This window comes from Spodoptera frugiperda, chromosome 23, assembly GCF_023101765.2.
Source record: "Spodoptera frugiperda isolate SF20-4 chromosome 23, AGI-APGP_CSIRO_Sfru_2.0, whole genome shotgun sequence".
Taxonomy (NCBI): Eukaryota; Metazoa; Arthropoda; class Insecta; order Lepidoptera; family Noctuidae; genus Spodoptera; species Spodoptera frugiperda.
The window spans coordinates 9,814,636-9,838,917 of record NC_064234.1 but is presented as its reverse complement, the minus strand read 5'-3'; the positions used below and the strand labels follow the sequence as shown (position 1 = coordinate 9,838,917).

General features: G+C 36.5%; 1 protein-coding gene across 2 annotated transcripts; it reads right to left on the bottom strand.

Moving 5' to 3' along the window:
- Positions 1–135: 135 nt before the first annotated feature.
- Positions 136–23,249, bottom strand: LOC118267222 (TBC1 domain family member 9). 2 transcript variants are annotated; one of them, XM_035581078.2, is made up of 19 exons: positions 23,038–23,249; positions 22,788–22,954; positions 21,602–21,769; positions 20,915–21,011; positions 20,054–20,317; positions 16,156–16,420; positions 12,982–13,187; positions 12,397–12,529; positions 11,930–12,209; positions 11,636–11,829; positions 11,024–11,218; positions 10,567–10,716; positions 9,186–9,374; positions 8,614–8,793; positions 7,944–8,152; positions 7,295–7,404; positions 6,690–6,902; positions 6,124–6,233; positions 136–5,684 (listed from the first exon to the last, which is right to left on the bottom strand). In XM_035581078.2, the coding sequence occupies exons 1-19, from the start codon at positions 23,079–23,081 to the stop codon at positions 5,457–5,459; spliced, it is 3,402 nt and encodes a 1,133-aa protein (XP_035436971.1). In that variant the 5' UTR covers positions 23,082–23,249; the 3' UTR covers positions 136–5,456. The 2 variants fall into 2 exon arrangements, with proteins under 2 accessions (XP_035436971.1, XP_035436972.1); XM_035581079.2 differs by having other exon boundaries at positions 12,397–12,517.
- Between the last annotated feature and the right edge of the window lie 1,033 nt (positions 23,250–24,282).

Here is a 24,282-nt window from a genome sequence, read left to right as displayed (position 1 = left end):
GACTTAATATCAAAACCAATAAAGTTGTATATTGAATAAATAAATGTAGGTAGTGAATAAGTAGATCAGTCTGTACATATTTACGTACATAGCACACACACACACACACATACCAGTCTTAATAAAAACAACGTATAACGTCAAACAAGTGTATTCAATGAAGAATTATAAATCATACATCGCTACTTACATGGACATAGGTAACTTACAAATTAAAATATACATAGGTACTATAATATAGCATTTTGTGCTTCAACTTATAAGATAACAGAGTTTAGAAACAATATAAAATAGCACAGCTTTCTAGAAAAATCTCAGATTCTAAAGACCAAGCGAAGCAGAGGGCTGAACATTGTATTGTCAAACATTTTGGTGTACAGTCTTACAGAAGAGAGAAGTGATAAAAAAATGGAGGTACCATTAATCAAAATGTCAAGGACGGCCCTCCCCCTTTTGCAAGCGATTGTACCTAAAAGCTTCTATAAATTGTACCCAAAAATTCGTTAATTCATTCACAATTAGGACTATTATGAATAAAATATCGTGATTACAAAAATAAATATGATTAATATACACACGTTTATGACGATATTGCTTATTTAGTATATAATGTATAGCTATATTTCTATTCATAATAAGCCCTCTAGTGATTTACACACTAGTCGTAAACGGGTAAATAGAAAAGACATACGTTTTGTCGAATGCCAGTGTCAGGATGTTTTTCCACCAGAGATGTGCTATGCTACGTTACTGTGGATGCGTTTGGCTTCCATCAATCATATTCATTGGTACACATAGCCTAGCAATGGTCGAAAACGGACTCAGCTAAGCTACGTTTTTTATACGGAAAGATGCGTGCTGCGAAATGCTTTCCTACTATCGACACATTGCATACTTGCTAGATAGCTTAGTATCATAGCTACATAGCACATTTCTGGAGGTTTTTTTCAATTCATGCTTTCGAATAGTGTTTAAATACCATGGGGCCTGCTGGTTTAATGGCCGATTTCGTTAACCACCCTTGAATCATCTCCCATTTAAGATGTACTCAACGTTATGGAGCGCCTAAACTAACCCCTTTACGTCATTTATAGATTGGTGATAACCAAAGCGTCCTTAAGTTTCACCTACTTTATATAGAGGCTCCTTAAGAGGTTAGAGAAAACGGCCACACATTTAATATCAAGTATCTTACATTAATACACAAACAGCTTACTATTTTTAAAATTTGTCAAAGCGTCTCAGCGCCAAAGTTTACTTGAGAAAAATATATCTAATTCTATTTTTGTTTTCGTTATAGTTTGTTTTTATAAAGCCTTTATACTTTGTAAGCAATCTGTTAATCTAGGTTAATAGGATAATTTTTATACTTTGGATATTATGTATGTGGTATACATTGGGGAAGTGCCTTCTGCGGAACCATTAGTATACATAGAGGTACTACATAGAAAACGTTTTAGTTAGTAAGAAAAATAGGATTGCGGCATCAAAGAATAGCTTGTTAAATCTTCGAATCTATTATGTGTCCTGTTTCACACTAAAAAGAGAGATAGAAAGAGAAGATTACCTCTCTATTTGTAACAGAAGGAAAGGATAGATCTGACTTCCCATCTCTATTTATAATACCTCTATGCATGTCCATATCCAACACACTTCTAATCCTCAGATGTCCTCTCTTACCCACTCTATTATAAACCTTATTTCCAATGTTTAGAGACTACTTTTGTATGAACAAGTTTGGTTAGGGGATAATAGGTACAATTTTCTTAAAACCCGATATATCCAAGCACTTTAACCGGCTAAGCACCAATCATTGAAGCACAGTACACCTATCTACTACATAGGCACTGTTTATATACACATACATTTAATTTTAAACCTTAAGTCCAATCTAAATACGGTTGAAAATATATTGCTTTAAAAGCTGTCTAAAATAACTTATTAGGAAGCGAAGCTAATATACAGGGTTGTTGAAATCGTTTGTGATAATTTAAACTACGACACTACCCATGATTATAAACAATTTTAGTACTTATTGACGTTAGTAACTAACATACTATCTGCAAAGATTACGGTAGTACATTTTTTAAACAAATTCCTGTGACAAATTCAATATCCACCGGGCTTTTTCCCTGTAATCGCTCGCGCCGCCTTGCGAATAACGCCTAACGAGGTCGACTGCTAACTTTGTGGATTGTACATAAGTGACATGGTAAAAATGATCGAATTTAGAGTATGGTCATTGCGTACTAAATGCTAGGTAAAAGTTACAAGGAGAAAAGAGTAGTTCCAAAATAAATGTTATTTATGAATAACGTTGAATGAATGACATTTTCGTATGAGCTTTAGTAACCAAGCATCATAAGTAGGATCTAAGTTTAAAATATCACTAACAAATTCTATTACACCTGTATATTAAATGAAAAAATATTACATTAATAGTTAGATACTATGTGCTACAAAGAAATGCTAATTTTGTACTAAAACTAGTTTTTTATATTTATTAAAATCTGTAAATACATGTTTAGCGTAGATTAGGTACATTAGTATAGGTACTAGATTAAGTAAGACTAACTTAAAAATAATATGGCTACGTGTTATATTAAAATATACTACATACGTACAGTTACTGAGGAATTGGAGACAAAAGAAATATACAAGCGAACGGTTGACTTCGAATGGATTTTATTAGCTAACGTTTTTGGTTGATTTTACGATAACAAAAATATATTTTAGTGCAAAAAGAAACTCTAGTTTCACCTTTTTTTTTTAAGTAAAACACGTAAGTAAATTGTTTTTCAAGAATTCGTACCCTTAGTACGAGTTTTCTTTACTTTTAAAGTTATAGAAATGAGACCGCGTTCGGAGCTCTGATTGGCCGGCTCGAGTAAACCTACCAATCAGAGCGCGGTTTCGTTTCGATTACTTTAAACGTAAATCAAACTCATACTAAGTGTACCGTACATTTTACATTTTTACTCTTCAGAAAAAGAACCAAATACGTGGTATGTACATATGTAATATGTTTACACAAACACATAATATTTTGAACCAATTCCTCAGTCAACTGATAATATTATCAAAATATTTATAATATGGAATGTTAACTGAACATCACGAATATTTATTTTAATGGTTAATAAACAAGCGTTTTATCAACAATACGATTGTTCTACATAGTTTACATTTCTCTTGGCATTTCGACCGGGTCTTACCGTCTAAACATTGTTGAGGTTGGTTGTTAAGTCCTTAATTCCATTTGGTAGTAGGATTTTCAACATTATTACAAAAGGCTAAGGTCGAATATCGAATAAAGTTTCACGATTCACACATGTTTTAGTACGACTAATGCAGGCTACACACTTTCCGTTTTAACTGTACAGTTGTGTGTAGCGTGAATGACGCATCGTCTTGCGTGAGGTATCTAGAAGCGAATGCGAAGCGGTGCGCCGCGGTGCGAAAACAACAAACTGTCAAAATCTATTGCCCTGGCCTATGTGACCACCCGCACACTAGGATGCGGTGAGCGATCAATTGGCTTGGTCACACCGCCAAGGCTCGGAACCGGTTTAAAAAATACCGGTTAATACCGGTTTATATCGGTTTTCCTCCGAACTTTTCTTAAGAACGTGAACATTAAAGAACTTTATTTTAACCTAAATTAACCGGTTTATTCGACGAGGGGCATGTCGGTACACGCGTTGAAATATTATTATTGAAATAAGCTGAACAGAGCGCGGCGTTTCTTTGATGTGCGTCGTATTAACCGGTTTTTATTGCTCTAAACCGGTTAATCCGAAAAAACCTTTATGAAAATACTGTTCCAAATACCGGTTTAAAAAAACCGGTTTCGCGAACGAAACCCAATGTAAAGGTTTTGCGTACAAGTACATAATAACGGTTTGAAAATTTAACCGGTATCCGAGCCTTGCACACCGCATCGCGTTGAATTCGTGTGTCACGCGAAACACCGCACCGCTTCGCGTTCGCTTCTAGATCGCAAGACTTCGCGATATTTTACTCGAATGCGCGACTCAAAGGAGGTTTGTTGTCGATATCATTGTTGAAAATAAATTTCTAGTTGCTCTGTCATGGTCACTACCGAACAGATACATCGATTTTTAACTATCCATTAATATCTTAAGTCGATTAATCAAATTCTTTTAGCAATTACAATGGCCGAATACTCTTTTTACATCGATCGTAGTTTAGGAATACAAGAATCTATAATTATCTAGATTGGTCTTTGGAAGTTATTAAACTTTTACAAAGAGTTAAAACAGCTTATTGTACCACCAAATATATTTAGATTTTTTTATATATTTTTCTTTCATTAGTATGTTTGCGGTATCTACACTTATAACTAAGCGTTATATACAAAGTTTACATAGAAACAAGCGAGATTATGTAGCTGTGGTACATAGCAAAAGTGCATACATGTCTTGTAACACTAATTTTCTTTTTGGAAGGCTCTTTTAATAAGCACTCTAAGTGCTTAGTACGAGTTTGGCGCTCTGATTGGTTGGTTAACTGGAGCCGGCCAATCAGAGCGCCGTACGCGGTTTCGTTTCAATATCTGTTAAACGTAAAATAAACTCGTATTAAGTCCTCTGAGGTCAAATATTATGTCATCGTCATGATTGTTGCATCAATATGACAATAATGTTAAATACATTGTCTTATTTTATAAAGTCACCATTTATATGTATACTAAAATGGTAACTCTTTAAGTACCACCGAATATAGGTAATAATAATTTCGACTTTACTGATTTTATACACCGATGACAGTCGTCTAATTGATTTAAAAATTTTCACAAACTTTTGTATCAATGAACTTTGTAAAAATTGAACAATGCCTGCCTGACTGCATTTAAAAAGTATTGAAATAATGCTGATTAAAAATGAACTCTAATGGTCAGTTTTAATAACCTATTTGTCGGTAGATTTATTTACAAAAGATACCATTTTGACATTAGCTCCACACAGATATTATTATGATATTAAAACTGACCATGAATTATGCAAAAGTCCGTTTCATTATTTATTACTTTTTTCAAATCATAATTTTATTTTCTGTACCCTTAGTATGAGTTTGCTTTACGTTTTAAGTAATCGAAATAAGAGTACGTTCGGCGTTCTGATTGGCCGGCTCGAATAAACCAACCAATCAGAGAGCTGAACGCGCTCTCTACTCTATGTAAACGTAAAGCAAACTCGCTCCAAGAGTCCTGTTAAATTTTGTTTACAATTTTCGTTTTAAAAGCAGTATGTTTTAACTATTTCACAATATTAATCCGTACAACTTCATTTTCCTTTTAAAATAACGTATATAACAGCGGGCATTGCATAAAAGACCTTTAAATTTAAATATACCATGATCATACAACATACCTTTTAAAGCAGGGGTGCCTGGAACTATAGACTTATGCCAAGCAGCCCGGCTATTTCCATCAGCTATGAAACGGACTGCAGTCTATCTCTCTGTCTAAGCAACTCCAACTCCGGTAGTATAGACACCTTCTCATTGAAGAACTCTTCAAGAGCTGGCTGAGACAGCATGGTAGCTAGGAACTGTTCTAACGTGATAGACCAGACTCCTTCTGGCTCAGTCTCTTTGGAAGGAGATGGGGATGGTTTCCTGATTTCAGGCTCTGGTTCCGTTGTGTTGCCGTTGGGATCCAACTGGAATAAGAGTTGTTTTAATGTCTGTTTAAAATATGAGATTTGGGAAAATTGTAATATTAGTAAGATGTTGCAATACATTGATGATGTAATACATTGTAGATATTAGTAAGATGTCTTGAAAACGTTGCGTTTAAATGATAAGCCCGCCCATTCTCAAAGGGATAGGCAAAAGTCTTATAAGACGCAAATGCATTCCTTTTTGATTATCTTAGAATTATCTTATTGACATATAATATAGCACCCTTAGTATGAGTTTGCTTAACATTTCAAGTAATCGAAACCAGAGCGCGATCGGTGCTCTGATTGGTTGGTTTATTCAATACAGCCAATCAAAATGGTTTCCATTACTTTAAACGTAAAGCAAACTCTTACTAAGGTTACAGGTCACAAATTCAAACACACATACAACTTAATAATAATGTAACTACATATTTACCTGCACTTCAGGTTGCTTAGCGGCGGCGGCTAGGAACAAGCTGTCTTGCGAGATCTCGCGGTCCAGTTGCGGACGATGATTCAGCTCGCCCAGTTGTAGTAGGAGAGTACCTAGTGCACATAATGTAATTAATAGACGCTTCATTAGATATAACGTAACATAATGAGAGCTACTTTGATCACCAGATATCGCTTATGTAGCGTGTGTCTCGTCCAATAGAGAATTTCCTAATATCAAATAATTGAACAATAAGTTTTTCACAGTCACAGTGATTGGATAAACTGAACTCATGGTACAATAGCACAATCTTTTAAAGATAGCGATCATATCAAAATATCAAGAGCCGTGTTAGTTCAAAGCTGGACTATGGGCCTATATCATTCCTCAGGGTTTGGTATAATTACGATTGGCAAGTGGGTTAGAGATCGCAGTTGCCATACCATTCAACTCGTTCATTCGTCAATTCGTCCAACCCATGAATGACCATGGAAGCACACAGTCCAGCAGGGGACTCTCACGAGCTATTGATAATGATACAACATACAATATATGGAAGGTATACCCACCAGCGAGTACAACAGCCTCGTAGACCTGTGGCCGCGACTGCGTGAGGTCGTGCAGCACGGCCAGTAGCTGCAGGAAGTGGTCCCGCGGCAGTGGGGGCGCCGCGCCCCCGCCGCCTGCGCCCCCCGCGCCCCCGGCACCTGGCGTACTGGCGCCGCTGGCCAGCCCCGCCAGGCCACACGCACGTACGCTCTCCACGGTGAAGTATGTTGGCCCTAATTAATATTTAACGATGTATTAATACTACGGTACACGTGTCATATTGAAAAATAAAGGAACACACACATTTACATCAGCCGGCCTCATCTAGTTATTTTAGAGATTGACGTGTAAAAGTGTTATCTTTTAAATACCATTTACCATTGACAACTTTCAAATAAAGATTTGTGTAGTTTATACGTTAGAATAAAACATTTTCCACAGTTTGTAAATTATGAAAACAACACTATTCTCTCACGTAAGTTTTGATATAAACCATTTCTTTTTAGAACCTAATTAAAAAACAAAGAATAAAAACATATGAACGTTTATTTCCTTATTCGATTCACAAATTTCCATTCGAAGCATCAGAGTAATCATAACGTTAAGTTGGTTTAATTTTACTAACCTATTTGGCTGGTTTCCGAGTCACTCTTGTCCATCGGAGTACCATCGCCACATACTTCGCTTATGGAGCGCTGCAATGGACCCGGTTCAGGTATCACCTCGTCATCAGCACTGTAATTAAAAATAATTCAATAAAAATATAATGAAAATCTATAATTCCATTGACTGGAATTAAGATATTTTTGTGATGAATGTAATAACAACGATTTTTAGTTTTAAAAATGCACATGACAAAAGATTACCGGCCTTTTAGAAGAATAAATTAAGCCTTTAGTAACTTCACTCATATAGCGATCGTTGTACTTTCTGTGAAGTTGTGGCATCACCCCGGTTAAGCCAGCTCATTTGCAGTGTAGGCAGAGGTGCACATTATGGCACATAATACTAATGTACACCCACATTTCACAATTTACGTTGTAAGTCCCATGTAATAGGTGGTGAGCCTATTGCCATATACCGGGCACATTTCCAGACTCCGTGCTACCACTGAGAATTTTCGAAAAAAAACCGTAAAAAGCCCAGTAATACTTCGCTCGACATGGGAATCGAACCCGGGACCCCTGGCCCGGCAGTCGCACTTGCAACCACTCGGCCAACGAGGCAGTCATATAAAAATGTAGATGTAAAATGAGTATCAAAGTAATATTTACCTATCAAAGAAGGAGATAGCATCAGCGGCGAGTTCCTCCCCGGTGTCGGTGAAGTGCGTGGGCATGAGGTCGCGGCGCGGCAGTAGCGGCGGCGCGTGGGCCGCGTACAGCGCGCGCAGGCGCCGCGCCGCCTCCCCTCGCACCGACAGGCCCAGCGCCACGCTCAGGCCGCGCGCGCTCACTATGCCATCGTCGTCGTAGTCCATTAACTGGAAATCATAATAACTCTTTATTTATTTTTGGGGACTTTTACACGATTGTGTATGCCTGTCCCATCATACCTTATACTAATATATAATCTAACTAAAACGTAACCTAACGTTAAAAACATCAAAACAGAACAAAACAGTCAGAAAGTATAATCATGCTTGCATGTAAAACTGAATTACAAAACATTAGTATTAGAATGTTTTTCCACCAGAGATGTACTATGTAGCCATACTACGAAGCTGTGAAACTATGTGACCGTTTCCACAAATACAAAACTATGTAGCTGTGGCAGGGCCGAAGCCGAGGAAGATGCGCAGCTCGAGTATGCGATTCAGTTAAAAAGTTTTTAATTTAATTCTAACAATTTCTGTATGAATTAAGTGAAAGACAACTACAATTCGTTTCTATATTCCTATAAGATATCAATAAGACAATACTATTTTCCCTACTAATTGCTCACCTTAAACATTCTCGCAGTGATAGCCTCTGCGAAGTCTCCTTTAGCCCAGGGCGACAATGCGCAGAACAAAGTCTTGAACTGGGTGTAATCTAGCCGGTAGGACTCGTAGGGAGCTTCCAGCCGCTCGCAAGGCACGCGCTTAGCCCACAGTAGCTCTTCACGGATAGCACTTAGTAATTCCTGGAAAAAATATAAAAAAGCATATTTAAACGACTAGATAAAGACTATGTTTCTAGTTCTAATATTTCTAAATATTTATAGCAGAGGGCTTAGTACGAGGTTATTTTAAATTGAACGAGATCGAAATGTGACACCCCTCTGCGTTCTGACGGCTCCAATTAACCAACCAATCAGAGCGTTGGCGCTCTCGGTTCGATTGCTTTAAACGTAAAGCGAACTCGTACTAAGAGTGCAGGTTTTTACCATTAGATGTATAATTTACTTATCTGAAATTTTCCTAGAATAAATGATAACTTACCTGTACATGGTAATATCGACCAAAATCGGAAACTCCGACATAAATAAACACAGTAAAATCCCGTCTCAAAGTGTGTGATACCGACTTATATTACCTGTAACTCATTCAATTCCAGCAATTTGTCCTGTTGCAGAGCTCGTAGCGTGTTCTTCTCGAGGCTGTCCTCCAGTTGCCTGACCACCCTCAACCGATGCTTCAGGCGCAAATGCTCGATGTTCTCGTTCGACACACTACTGCCGTACGAGCGGTACGATTGGTATATTAGCTCTTGGATCTTTATTGTCTGGAATAGAGATAATTATATGGATAAAAAATATTGTTTGATTATGGAAAAGTGTATGGTAATGGTTTCCAAAAAATACTGAGTTAGTGAATGAGCAGAGTGAGTTAATAAAAGAATTTAGAAAATTATTATCATCGATAGGACTGTCTTCATGTCGCTGATGCACTTTGAACGATCTCACTACTTCTCTTCTATAAAAAAATTGCTAAATTGTTAAATAACACTAAGATTTACCGATACCGATGAGAGCATTGAACAATTTGAGGTAGGCTATTAAAACTACATAATATATCAGAATGCGTATCACGAACGATTTTAAATTAATCTTATGGTAGGTACGTCTTTAACTCCTCCCCTCTCAAGGTCAGCTTACTCTGCAGCGACTCAAAAGTCTTCCGTCTTCATAAATGGTGTAAACTGTGACACATACAGCTAAATCTTCAGTGTTATAACAGCAAGTAACAGTTTGCTATAGTAGTAGTATCTTTGCTGTTTCAAACTGGCTTTCGACGAATAGCTGTCTTTTTCTTCGATGGACCGCACTATTTATCGGTTCATCACAATACTTTACACCACTCTCGGTTTTAAGAGAATCTTCTTGCTTCAGGTTTTCAAATCGACGGGTACATTTACACCATAGCGCTACAACTCTGCATCAACTCTCAGTACACCAACAATAATATCAGATGTCTTCAACTTCTCACCTTCAAAGATATATCCTCGATGTGGTCGAAAGTGACGTGAGGTAGTTTCTGCAGCTCCTTAGCCACAAAATCTGGTACGTCATCCGGGTCGGTCGTCTTCAGCAAGTCAATGATGTCCAGTAGAATCTTCTCACCGTCACCGTTTGGATGTGATGGCATCTGTCCGACTTGGTTGAGTGATAGGAACGACAAATGCGTTGTGTTTTGCCGTGTGGTAATCAGAGGCCCAATCTAGGGAAGATCTCATCCCGGATTCCCCCAATCCTCAAATTTCCTGACCTCAAAAATGCTTGCTACGCACATGTAACTTCTCTGGTGTTGTAGATGTCTATGGGCGGCGTTGTTGGCTTACCATCAGGTCATAATATGATATCTACTCGATTGCCACCGATATCCTATAAAAAACCTTCTTCTTTTTTCAAGGTCTTGAGAAGAGCTGATAAAATAATATCCGTAAAATAACTAATTATATGTAGAAGTGGCCATACCTTTTCAGCAGTTCGTGGTTCGGTTGAAAGCGCCATCGCTTCCTCGTTGTAGATGCCTTGGAGGTAATCGTTCAGGACCTGCATGGCCTGACCGTCTTCAGTGCACTTCAGGAGCTTTTCGCGGTTTATGTCGAGTATCGTGAGGGTTACCTGACAAGAAATGTAATATATGATGTTATTATTTTTCATTGTACCTATGATTAATTTCTCCTATTTCAAGAAATGTTACAGGTTACAATTTTATTACATTCTTCCGAATTCTAGTTTTCTAATTCAATCTACAGAGTCGAAAGAAGTAGTAATAGGTTTTTAGTTTTGATTTCCTTAAATATCATAGGTATATTAATATGATATTGACTGAAGTCACTTTTTTCTAAAGTTGTCTAACTAGCAAGCTCCTTAAACTAAACACACAGCGACATCAAACACAATGCCTTTAGGACAGTAAGTCACAAACCTGGAAAATAACTTTAGCGCCATCATAGAAGAAGCAATCCATGACGTTCACAGCGCACTCGTAGGGCATCACACTGATGAAGAGCGTCAGGAACCAAGATAAGGAGATCATCTTCATCATGCCTAGCTCATCCAGTTTCGCATGTAGCTCTGGTAGATGGACCTCTGTTAATTCTTCTAACACACCTTGATCCACCTAGAAGAGAAATAAAGAAACATCGTGATATCATTATTTTAGCTTAGGATCATCCACTGCGCATAAATAAACTCGACTGCATAATTTAATGAGTTTCTTTCTTATTCCAGAATCTTCACATTGGTACATATAATCGCGATCTGGATGTGACTTTTAACCTACTAAAGAGAATAAATTAAGCTGCTGTTCATGTCGGCCAAAATCTACAGTGGCGACATCTAAACAATGAAGCCCCACATGTTGTGTATTAAAGATTTCTTTCAATTATCAAAATGTAAATCCACTAGTAAAGGCCTTGGCCTAAATGACTTGTCATTTGCGATGTAAAGCAACGCATAATTACCTACCATGTTAAGAGATAGATTGGCACACGGTACGGCTAAGTTTTAAATAATAAATAACACAAATATGACTTACCAAAGCGCCAACCACTCTCGTATTGTAATAATCAGGTAATAAAGTTTCGCAGATGGTCGCTAAAAGCCAGAACGCCTGTTCTTCGGGGCAGTATATTAGTAGTACGGAAGCAACAATGTTCATCGCTTGACAGTACCCTATTTGTGGGTTTTTTAACGCGTAAGCGCATAAGACACGGCGAAGAGCTGAGATTCCTAAAAAGAGAAAAGAACAATGAAGACATATATGCAGTAGAATATTATATTAGTGTTTATACATATTTTTTTTACTTTGAGAAATAATATTATGACTTACCAACATCATTTTGGAAGGCCCTATGTTCAGGCAAAGACCGATGTAAGTCCCTTTCAATCTCATCATTAGCTTGGGTCTTTGTAGAAAGAGCTTTGTTCACCAGCCTCTCATACAATCCTTTGTTCTGAGCCTTCTGGAGTATGGACCCTGAGAACACACTCCATAATTCTCCTCGTAAGAGCTCTGGAATGCCATTGACGACTAGTTCGCTGCCTTCCGTTGTTTGGTACATGCTGACGCCGCGCCCTACTTCTGCCATGTGATCCTCCCATTGTTTTTCCTGAGAAATTCATATTTTCTTGTTATATTAATTCTATAACTTGCAAGCGCAACTTGCAACTGATCTAAAAAAGTTGACAGCAGTTGCGCAAACTTTAGCGCAAACTGCGCTAAATTTGCGCATTTAGCGCAAAAACTTCTATAGTCTTCATAGGTTAATTTGTAAAACATCTAGAGAACTAACAAACCTTCTTTTGCTGAATTTGCTTTATAGGTGACGTTTGGTGAGTCCTGAAGAGTGTCATCAGAGGCGGCTGCGGGGTCCAACCATCGACATCGGACTGCGCCAGCACCTTGGTCGCCTTCTCCCTGTACACATCACTGCATATTCACGCATTTGAATTAGTAAATGGAAAACTGAACCTTAACTATATAATCCCAAAGTTGAAAACCGATGTTAGCAGAGTCTGGAACATGCTGGGTTAGAAGCTCCCTGTTAAAGACATAATGCAAAGACGGCTGAAAAAAGAACATACATAAAACATGATTAGAGCACTTCTTTACGTAGAATAACAGAAGTAAACATAACATAAATGAAATGGAATTTGCTTTCATTAGTGACTTAACAAATGATTTGTTTTTATCAATGAGTTTTTAGACATTAGTTTTATGAAGCTTTCATTACAGATGCATATAGGCATAGGCAGAAAGTAGAAACGAATTCATACTCACATTCTAGAAAAAGGGCAACCCAGATTAATGGAAATCCAGATAAGTAAATTACATTTTAAAATCAGTTAGTTTTACATGCAGAGTAATGAACAAGGACTTACTTCGGCAGTTTCGCAAGTAGTTCGGATATCTTATGGACTAGGAAGTCCCTGTCTGAGATGTTTCCGAATAGGAAGCTGGTGTGGTGTGCCGTGGTGATGAGGATGCTCCCGGAGTCTCCCGAGGAGCTGCCAGTTCCACCAGAGTCCGCTCGCTCCACTTGATGGACATTGCGGAGCGGTATTATAAGACGGACTAGATTGCGGACCTAGGAAGGAATGGAAAACTATAAGATATCAATTGAATTTGATTTTATCCTATCCTACTTTAAGTGGGCTTGTGGTCTTATCGGTTCACAGGGCTTATTGTGAGTGTGTTTACGTTTCAACAAGTTTGAAACGTTACAGCGTTCGGCGCTCTGATTGGTTGGTTCATTAGAGCCTGCCAAACACGACGTAAAGTACACGTAAAGCAAACTCGTACTAAGGGCACTGATTGGTTTTCTCCAATGAACCAACCAATCAGAGCACCGACCACAGTAAAGTTCCGATTTCGAAAAATTAACCCTCAGAACTTAAGGCTGATACCTAACGAATAGGACAAAATAATCATCTCAAAATGAAATACGAATATTCCGTACATAAAATACCAAAATTGCTCAAAATCTAGATTCAATTAGATTGAAAACCGTTTAATATACCTATATATTATAAGAGTTTCCGACCAAGATAAGATTTGAATAAATTAAACGAGTAAAAACATTCAATATACAAGTAAACCGAGTTAAATATCACAACAAAGACTAAAAACAATAGTTATGTAAACAAGACTGACTCAGAACAGCAACGATAACGAACCTAGTACAATACAATACATAAGCTTACTATTTACACTTGAATCAATAATCCTTATTCCTTTAGCTTAAGGTCTAGATTTGCGCAACACTTGTGAAAGGAGATTTGAAGACCAATTAAATAATATTAATCCTTATTCCTTTAGTATAAGGTTTAGATTTGCGCAACACTTGTAAATGTGATTGAAAACCAATTTCATAATATTAATCCTTATTCCTTTAGTATAAGGTTTAGATTTGCGACACATATGAATGTTGAAGACTAATAATTGCATAATAGGTAATAATAATAACGTATGCAAATGTATTTAGTCTATCTATTATGCTAAAGGCTGAATGGAATTATCTGCTATTGTAAATGTGTAACTTCATAAACAAAGAAAGATATTCAGATTCCCTTGTTACCATGTCATCAAAAGATAAGTCTTTTTCTGCCACACTCAGAGACATTTGATAATTAATTAAACTTTTTCTTTAGTAACGAGTTTGTTCCGAAAACAATTTTTAAGGACTGAGTTAAGCTAAACCATTAAATGTCTCTGAGTGTGGCGGTTTGAATTATTTAATTCTAAGTATCCAGTCCTGTGGATTGCGAGCAAGGGCAACTCGCCGCCCGACCAGAACAAGACCCGTGCGTCGCGTACCACGCGCACCTCGAAGAGCCATCAGACCGACCGACAGATGGGTCCCAGTAGGGCTGATGCCGGATCCGGAGCTGCGGACTACCTAGCGGTTTTACCGGGGCTCCGGCTCGAAAGGCAGGAGTAGGAACGGGGTGGTTTTTAGTCAGTAAGAGTCTGACACATCCTATAGCCTCGCCCAAGGCGCCCTTTAGAAAAAATTTAATCCAGTCGGATTTTACACGATAAGAAATCTAACAAAGTATAATTTATGATTTTTTTCTATAAGATATGTGTATTTGTTATAGGCACCATAACCCGTATAGTGCAGCCGATAATGATCATTATAGTAAGTGGACTAGTCTCTGTGACCGTACACAACGACTATCAAATTACTGAACTCTAATTTTGTTAGTGATTTCTACTATTGGTTTTTTCCATATAAATCTTGCAAATAACCAAAGAAAATGATCCAATTTGTTGAATTTCATGCAGTCGTTGTGCAGTGTCCTTGCATTTATTTAGAAACATAATGATATAACAAGTTTCATTATTTTCTCGGAATTCATACAAATATTTTATTCACATAAACTAACCGTAAACACAGGTGCGCTGCACCGGCAAATTTTAAACATGGAAGTCATTAAAATCATGGTGGACATTAAACATTAAATAATTTTATATTGAAGGACAAAATAACAGTCCAAAAAGATTATTATTTCCTGTATTATACAACTAAACCGCTAAAAACTGATGCATATGGCAAATAATGACCTTACCGATATTTTTTAACAAAATTATGATCAAAGTATGTTATGCAAAAACCGTTACTTAAAGTAAATACAGATAAGATTTTATATCTTATCATATTTGACTTCTAAATGCATAATAAATAGAGTCAACGTCTGTTAAATGCCTAACGAAAGTATTATTACGAGTATTTGCAGTCGAGAAAAGCCAATAGTTATAAGACTTTTCCTGGTGTCTTGGCAATTTATAATCTTAGGACGGATTTTTAATGACATTTGACTGTTTAAGTACGGAACAATTGTCAAATATTAAACATTATTCCTCTTATAGAATTTAGTCGGCTCTTAGACAAATTCTCCTAATTTAAATCAGGTGCATCCTGAATATATTGCGTGCCAATAAAACAAAATATATATCTAACATTACATAATGATAAACACATCGTAATGGAAAATCAGAGCGTGCTAACAACAGTTTTGCGTTTATGTACTCATTGCATTCGCTAAATGCTTAGGATAACATGACGTCATGTGATGACGTTATAGAGAAGCTGAAAGGTGGTGGACTCTGTATGTTTGGACATGTAATGAGAAGGGATGAAGGAAATCAACATCATCAGCAACAGCCTATGAGAATCCACTGCTGGACGCCAAAGAGGTCTAACTCCTCTAGAAAAAGAGTGTTTTATCATAATCTCTACGCTTGATAAACCAACATTGAACAAATAAGGTACTGAATAAAATAAGGTACTGAATTTAAAATCGGAAGGAACACATCTGTGTTCCGGTTGGTGCGGTGGCTGAGCAACTGCTGCTGTACAACGTATAGCGGGTTCCATTCCCGCAAGGAGCAATTCCTTGTGTGATTCACGATGTGATGACGTCTGATGTTATACATAAGATATCATCATATTATGCCGATGCTAAGGAACCTGGGCTAAAAATATGAAGAAGTTTCAAGAAGACCATTGCTGACTTATCATAAAGAATCTTACACTAACTTTAGATACTTACCCGACTTTCAAAACAAATGAAGTTCTGCGAGAGATACAACCTTCCCCAATTATGTCTCTTATTATAAGGAGTCCACAAGGTACATTCCTCCGTGCCGTCCAATTTCTCGTTTTGTGGCAATCTGAACCTTAATGTGAAGAGGTTAGACTGCTTTCTTGCATCTAAGTCTCTTTTCAAGAAAGATGGCTTCTTCGGTACGTTTTTGCTGAGCTTCGTCAGAAGATCCTTGTCAATGTTGAAGGATCCTGACTTGTCGTCGATTAATCTGTAAAAATAAAGATTCATGATATTGAATCAAATGTTATATGTAAAAGTCGTAACAATTGGCGGACTTTGTCTCTGTCTGACCCCCATGCGAGACAGGCGTGGAGTTATGTATGTATGTTATATGATTGGATATCATAATAGAATAATTTAAAATCATCTTTTGTGCTGTTCCTTAATAGAAGCATGTGTGCATTTAGTATGCACTTAAATAAATCAGTTTCTATCCTTATACGTAAATCAAAATCTTCTAATGAAATAAAGAGAAGGAAATTTAAGTAGATTTATTATCTCACAATTTTATTAAAACTAGTTATTCCTTTCAAAACTGAGTTTGAAACATACCAATGCAACGTATGTACCTACCTATATTACATAACAAACAACGGGTCTACCTTTATTAGTAGAATTTTTTTGGTCATAATTTTATTTTGCATAACAACGCATGGCAGAAACTTCATTTCGCAGAAAATCATTTGGTATACCATCATTTGTAATACATTAAAAACGCATAATTTTGTAAGTCAGAATCATCTTTAGGCATAAATTGATACGCATAATAATTGAAAGGTAGAACCATCATATTGCAGAATGTTCACTGTCAGAATCATCTTTTGGCATAAATTTCATAACCATAATAATTAAAAAGTAGAACCATCATATCTCAGAATGTTCACAGTTAGAATCGTCTTTTGGCATACTTTTAATATCCATAATAATTGAAAGACTCATCTATCACGCAAGCATGCAGCATACAAGCAAGCATGCAGCATGCAAGCAAGCAAACAAGCATGCAAGCATGCAGCATGCAAGCAAGCATGCAAACAAGCAAGCAAGCAAGCAGCATGCAAGCAAGCAAGCAAGCAAGCAGCATGCAAGCAAGCATGCAGCATGCATGCAAGCAAGCAAGCAGCATGCAAGCATGCAGCAAGCAAACAGCATGCAAGCAAGCATGGTTTCTGTCACGGCTCCGGCGCTGCGGGGCTCCGGCGGCCCCACGCGCGCTAATCGTCGCAGACGGCTTTCGCTCACCACCGCAACTTCGGCTTGTTGGCCGGCTTCGCCGGCCAGCCTCAGCTGCGGCGGCTCGCTCATAGCCGCCTGCTCCTCAGCCCGCGGGCCGCCTGGCCCCTTCGCGCCTACGCGATTTTAAATTGCACTCTAGGGGTAGGACAAACAAGACTACGTGCAGTCGGTTTTGCAGCGATTCGGTCCTGTCACTTCACTAACTTTTATTCTACCATCTTCTTAATATGCCAAGTGAAATTATGCCAAACAATCGTCGCTCTAAATAAACGTTATGTGAAACAAAATTATGCAAAATTAAGCTTTGCCAAACGTAATTATGCGAAATAAAATTCTACCATCTTAAAAGTATGCCTTTGTAAATTCGGACATATAAACATTCGACAAAACAATAATTATATTAAATGATTTTTATGCCATATGTATATTCGTTTAAAGAAGATTCTGCCAAGTGTGTTATGCCAAACAAATTTCGGAGCATTAAAATTCTGCCAGATAGAGGGAACCCAACAAACAACAACAAATACCAATATGAACTAATCAATAACATTAAACTGCTGGAGTATCAGGTTATTGATAGCAGCTGACTGACAAACAGACGATCGGTTTTATTTACATCTTATCTATAAAATTCACGAACATTTTTGTTGGCATTTTACACTAATTATATCCACGCACACACACATGCACAATTTGTAAAATCAAGGACACAATAGACCCGGAGCTGCGGACAACGTAACAGGTTTGCGGGGCTCCGGCTCAAAAGTCAGTATGAGTCTGACTCTCCCTCTCGCCTCGCCCAAGGCGGGAGAAGTGGTTGAATGAGTTTCTCCTCTCAAAAATAAAGAACACAATGGACGTCATATTTTCATCATCATCCATTGACTTCTCTCGCCTTAGGCGAGGCGAGAGGGACTGTCAGACTCTTACTGATTAGAAACCACCCCGTTCCTTCTCCTGCTTTTTAAGCCGGAGCCCCGGTAACCCGCTAGGCAGTCCGCAGCTCCGACATTTGTCCTTTACATTGGCAGTATATAACATAACTGGTAGAAAATTAATGTGCCAGTTTAACTATAACCAGTAGGGTAAATATGTAGTTTTGTATGTTATGTCCCAGCTTAGCCCATCGGGGAATAACAGACGTAACTTTATGTAATATGCTGTTGCCCTGTGACCTACTGATAACCACTTTGATTCCGCAATAGTAACAACTACAATTAATAGATAATGCAAATACCTATACTATACATAACGGTGACAAAAATAATGTGAACTAGGAATGCTTTATGTTCCCAGATGGAGAAAAAGGATTATTAGCTATTTTCTTCGTTGATTTTAAATCATTCTATCCTACTAAACAATATGTACAGTAATTTTTGTGTTTATCGCAAACAGACACAGATGGGGCAAAAGACTTTGTTTTAAAACATAGACCTAAGGCTGATCCTAGGTACCATGTAGTACCTACAACATAATACACACGACATACATAAAGCAGGAGTGTAAATCACTTCAGCAAAGAGTAACTATTCAAACAGCTTATCTTAATCCAACTAGCAATGCATGACTACACATTGTAATGTGTCAGTACCAGTGCCTACTTAAAAGTACTACCTAATGCCAAGCACTTAGGCTTAATTAAGGTTAAATTCGTCCTCTATTTGCCCTTGAAGCTGAATGTCAAGTCTATTGCCCTCGCGGGGCTTGCGGCAAAGGTGGACTATTCAATACTCTCTTTGTATATACGAAAGTCGTTAGACTCGGAGTAAAATGAGCTTTATTGTGCATTGTTAGAGGTCAATTTTCATTGATTATTATAGTCTTATGTGTCACCGTCTCATCGTCTGGCGATAAATTACGTTCAGCACTAAATGGCTACTAATTTTATGCATAACATCACGTTTTTTACTTTGCCTAGCGGTTGGCTAAAGTGTGGCTATTTTTCGAGGCCTTTTCACTGTATTTTAGTATTTTTTTATGTTAATTAACTAGATGGCTAGACCAAATGGGATGATATGATGATGATTAAGTTTTATTATATGAACGTCCTTGCAAATGGCATGGCGTTACCTCCCGTGCATTGAATTGCTATTGCGGAAAACCAGACATTATGACGTAATTGATTCGCTATCGATGCACAATTTAATGATATATCGAGACCGAGAATATTGGCACAATTTATTAGATTGTATGTAGATGGTTAGATGATATCGATACCTAAATTGTAGTAGTTAGTAAGTTTTGTCTTGCGCGTTTGCAATGTCCCTGAATTGTTCTCATATGTACAAGTACAATTATTGATTGGATAAATGTATCAGAGCAATTGTAGAAAGAGTAACAAATGTAGTTTCTTGCTCGTCGTCGTACACTTTGAAACAAGCTTTATTGACGGTCAGACTGACAGACTATTATTTATATCTTTATTTGTTGGCTTTCAAAAATACTTTGACTTTTACTTTGATTGGCTTTAAGGATAAAATGCATTCTTAAACGCCGTCATGCCACTTAAATCAAAATAGTTATGCATTCGAATCACCTACCTACATACATTAATCTCATTCTTCATGCTAACTAATCAATTCAAAACCAAATAAAATATCAAACTTACTGTTTCATAGCAATATTAGCTAACTGCTGCATCAAAGCAAATGTTTCATTCTTCCTCAAGAACAATGTGAAATAATGTTCACCATCCCGGGTCACCACTTTAATGGAATCCGGGAATAGAAGACTGTTGGTTTTGGCTAACTCCGTGACATCTGCCCAACGGATCTTTATGGAGGTCTTCCGTCCAAATATGTAGGAGTAGAAACACATGTAGTGGACTGAGAGGTACATCCAACCTTGGCGAGGCATCTTTCCCTTCCAGTAACTGAAATAAATGAATATTTTTAGATTTTTTAATTTTAAGAGAGGCTTAAGAAACTATGGATAAAGTGACTAGTATAATAGTTACTAAAAAATAATAAAAGTTTTGAAAGTTTATTCAATGGCTGCTTAACCAATAAAACCAATTGGTGCCTTTGGTTTCCTTAAAAAAACATTCTATATCTACATTTGGACAGTCACTATTTGGTGACTTTTGTGTTTATAATATCAAAATGATGATGACAACACAAAAAAATGTAGTAATTATTTACATAGCATCACAGTATAATTGACCACAAAACATAAACCTGACAAGCATCATAAAATTTACTTTAGATTGTTTAGTCTTTGTCCGTAGCACTAAAATTCAATAATTGCATTGTGTGAATCACTTGTAAAACGGTTTGTTTGGCCAGCAGGGTAATCTTTCCGTCAAACTTTATTCGATTTTCAACCATATTATTTTGATATAAAGTCGGAAATCCAATGAAATATATTAACATACTGGCGTAGGTTGACTCGCTGATGGTACTATTATTTATAATTTATTGTGTTGTTAATTGTAGATGGTCTAAAGAAAAACAATAGAAGTATTACTTACCTACAAGAGTAATAGCAGACAAGTTTCTCATCTTTGGGCATGCGGAACCTTTCGTGGAACTCATAATCCACATTTTTGTATGTGACCGAGTCCTCATCTAAGAAAAAGAAAATTAATTTATCATTATTAGTATTTTATGCACTTGATATAATAATAATTGTTATTAAAACACTCACAGATTGTACTTAATTGTCTCCCACTAAATTGTCTAGACATTTTAAATAGAAAGAAAAGACTTCTCTTAGGAAAGCTACACTCTCTACTAGCTCTACTCTCTTAAGGAATGCTACACTAAATTCTTTTAGTACATTTAATGAACACTCAATTATTACAAGCAAGCAAAAATGGGGTCGCTATTAGTACTTTGAGTACATTAAATAAACAAACATCATTACCACAAATATGGTTTAAATATTTGCATGAACATCATATTTGGTAAATGATTAAATAATTATAGAAAATCGTGGAAGCAGTTGGAGATTGCCTTTGTCAAGTCGTGGTTTAAAGCTACATGTTGTATTTGGATACTATATAGAAGGCATAAAAACTTTTTTTTTATTCAATCATACACTACACTACACTTCGATCTTGGTCAAAAGGCTGATAAGAGAAAAACATAGAATCTCTTCCGTTTTTTAATTATGAAGAAAATTGTATTAAATAAAGTATGTAATATAAAAGGCATACCTTCAGTAAAAATCTCTTGCTCCGTAGCAAGAATAGAATTAATTTTGCAGCAGACAAACTCAGTCACTTCTTCCTCTGTATCAAATGAATGAAGAGTCGGGCATACATTGTCAAATAACCACTGCCAATCTTGTCTTATTTCTGGTTCAGTCAATGCTGTGGCTATTACTGCAACAAAGTAATAATAGTTAATTGGAGATCTGGCCAACAATAAACCAAACATTGGCAGCAAAGTCGGGAACCAATTTCATTTGTTAGCCATAAGACAAGACACATTGAACACAAGTCTACTGCTACTTCAACCTATAATACAGCTAACGGTCAGTATAAAACATTGGCAATCAATTTTAGCAGTGCCACAATAGTATCCCATTCATTTTCAGATACATGTCAAATTAATGATATTCCCAAAATTAACCCCTGATCTACATATTGCACCCGAAGGTGCAATATGTTGTGAGACTGGCCCATATATCTCTTACTGAAGTAAGACAAGGGCGGAAGTGCTAAAATTTTCGAAAATGAGTTAAATATGCTAAAGTGCCTATAAAAATCTATATTAACCTTAAAACTTCTGTCGCACTTCAGCCCTTGTCTTACTGAAGGTGCAATATTTGTTATTGCCAATGTCTCCTACAGTAGACAAAGAAAGTTAAAACAATATTGTATAGTGTAAACCAATAACCATAATGTCCTTGACATTGAATACTAATTGATGTATTATCTATAGATCTAAATATGAGCTCAAAAAATAATATTATTATGATACATTTGACACCTATATCAAAAATGTTTATGTAATTAGTATGAGTCATACTATCAAAAATCTATACTTGTAAGTAGACAAGTACTTGTTTGAACATGTTTTAAGGCTTATTTATATTCTTACGTTCAGTTGATATTCTAATACTATTCTAGTAAGACATTTTGTATCATTAAATCTAATTAGACTAAGAATCCAATTCTTGTTTTCTAAAATTCTAAACCATTGCCAACTAGATGTTTATTTTCACTGTAGATGTACTTATATTCTCTATATGCCTGACTTTTTGCCTTAGTTTTAACTTTCAATAACGAAATTAAATCCAATCATAATCCAACTGATTGAAGTTGGAATGATAAGAAATGTGTGGTGATTTTTTTTATTTCAAGGAAAATTTGAATGTATATAATAAGTGTGGATTACCATAATACACTTCTGAGTTTGGTGTCTGATGTAAAATTCTGTAGGGCGCTGGTTTTGTATCTCGAACGCTGTCTAAAGTACCCACAAGAAGCGAAGAGAATCCTTTCGATTTCCCGTGCCCTTTCCTCCTCTGCAGGACAAAGTACAAAGTCGTTTCGTCGGAATCCCTAAGGATAGGACAATAAGTATTACCACAATTTCACAATCAAGTTTATTGCTAATGATAAGCGGCCATCGTAAACATAATTACCAAAGCGCAGTTTTTATGAAAATTTCTTGAGGTTTAACCCACATAATGGCTATTTACTCAATACAGTCTATAATGAAAACACAACTTTTTTATAATCACAAAATCACAGTCATTGTGAATCCACAAATTATTTTTTGAAATTAAAAAATTCAATACGGACACACAACAACAAAATAATATTTTAGTTTGACAGTGACGTTGACACTGACATTTCAGCTTCGCTGATAAAAACCAAAAATTATGTCATTTTATTAAAAATTTTCTAGCTTCGATTATAGGCTTTTTGGTTTTTTTTATACTTAATAGGATGGCACTTGCCATTATAATAAGTAAAAGAGAATAACCACTGTTTTTTAAGTCTTTGTATAATAATTATGAAAATAATACTAGGATAGGATACTTAGCCGTCCGACAAAACAGGGGCTATATTTTTGGCTGGTTTTGCAGAAATATAGTAAACCTCACACACACACATTCATTAATTACAAACTGTTGAACCCACGGAATTTTATGTTCTGTCTGCGCTGCGTGAACAACACTTACCAGCCCACTAAATAAAAACAAAATATGTTATTTATAGCACTTAATCTGAATGGTTACTTATAGTGCTGACTGCGCGATTAGCGCAATGGCCGGGCTGAAGAACCTATCGTAGCCGGTTTGATTTCCAATTTAAACATAACACGCAAACAAAATTACAATGTTTTAAACGCACCCACATCGACACAGAAAAAAGATACAACCGACACAGAAATCACGTCACACGATAATTCAAATCGATATATCTTCGAAACTATTTGTTTCCGTAAGAAAATAAAAAAATACGTGTCTATTTTAAAATAATTTACAAGACGGGCATTATCGTAAGTGACCCGGTTGTGGCCACTTTAAGAATTTTGTCGACTTTGAGGCTTTCTTAATATATTATACTAGCTATAAATTAAATAGCTTTTGTTACCACGAACATATTTCTTGTAAAAAGTCATTTAACATGTATTAACCTTGCCTAAGAAAACCCATTTTTTAAAGAACGTCCAATAGAAAAATAACTCTATAAAAAAGAAAAAAAAAGGGAGTTTGTGCCATTTTTGGCCAGAATCGTGCCATTTCTGGCCACGGTCGTGTGCCAGTTCTGGCCATCAAAAAATACAATAAAAGTAATCAAAATTAATTTATTAAATTTGTCATTTTAGAAACAATGGTTTTCATTTAGTTTGGAAAATATGAAATATTATTACTTCACTT

Excerpts from the sequence above, each read along its gene's own strand:
- LOC118267222 (XM_035581078.2), bottom strand. The coding sequence starts at position 23,081 with ATGTGGGTTAAACCTCAAGAAATTTTCATAAAAACTGCGCTTTG. Across the intron at positions 20,318-20,914 it reads GTCTGCTATTACTCTTGTAG|TTACTGGAAGGGAAAGATGC; the intron begins GTAAGTAATACT and ends CATTTATTTCAG. Across the intron at positions 5,685-6,123 it reads CTAAGCAACCTGAAGTGCAG|TTGGATCCCAACGGCAACAC; the intron begins GTAAATATGTAG and ends CTCTTATTCCAG.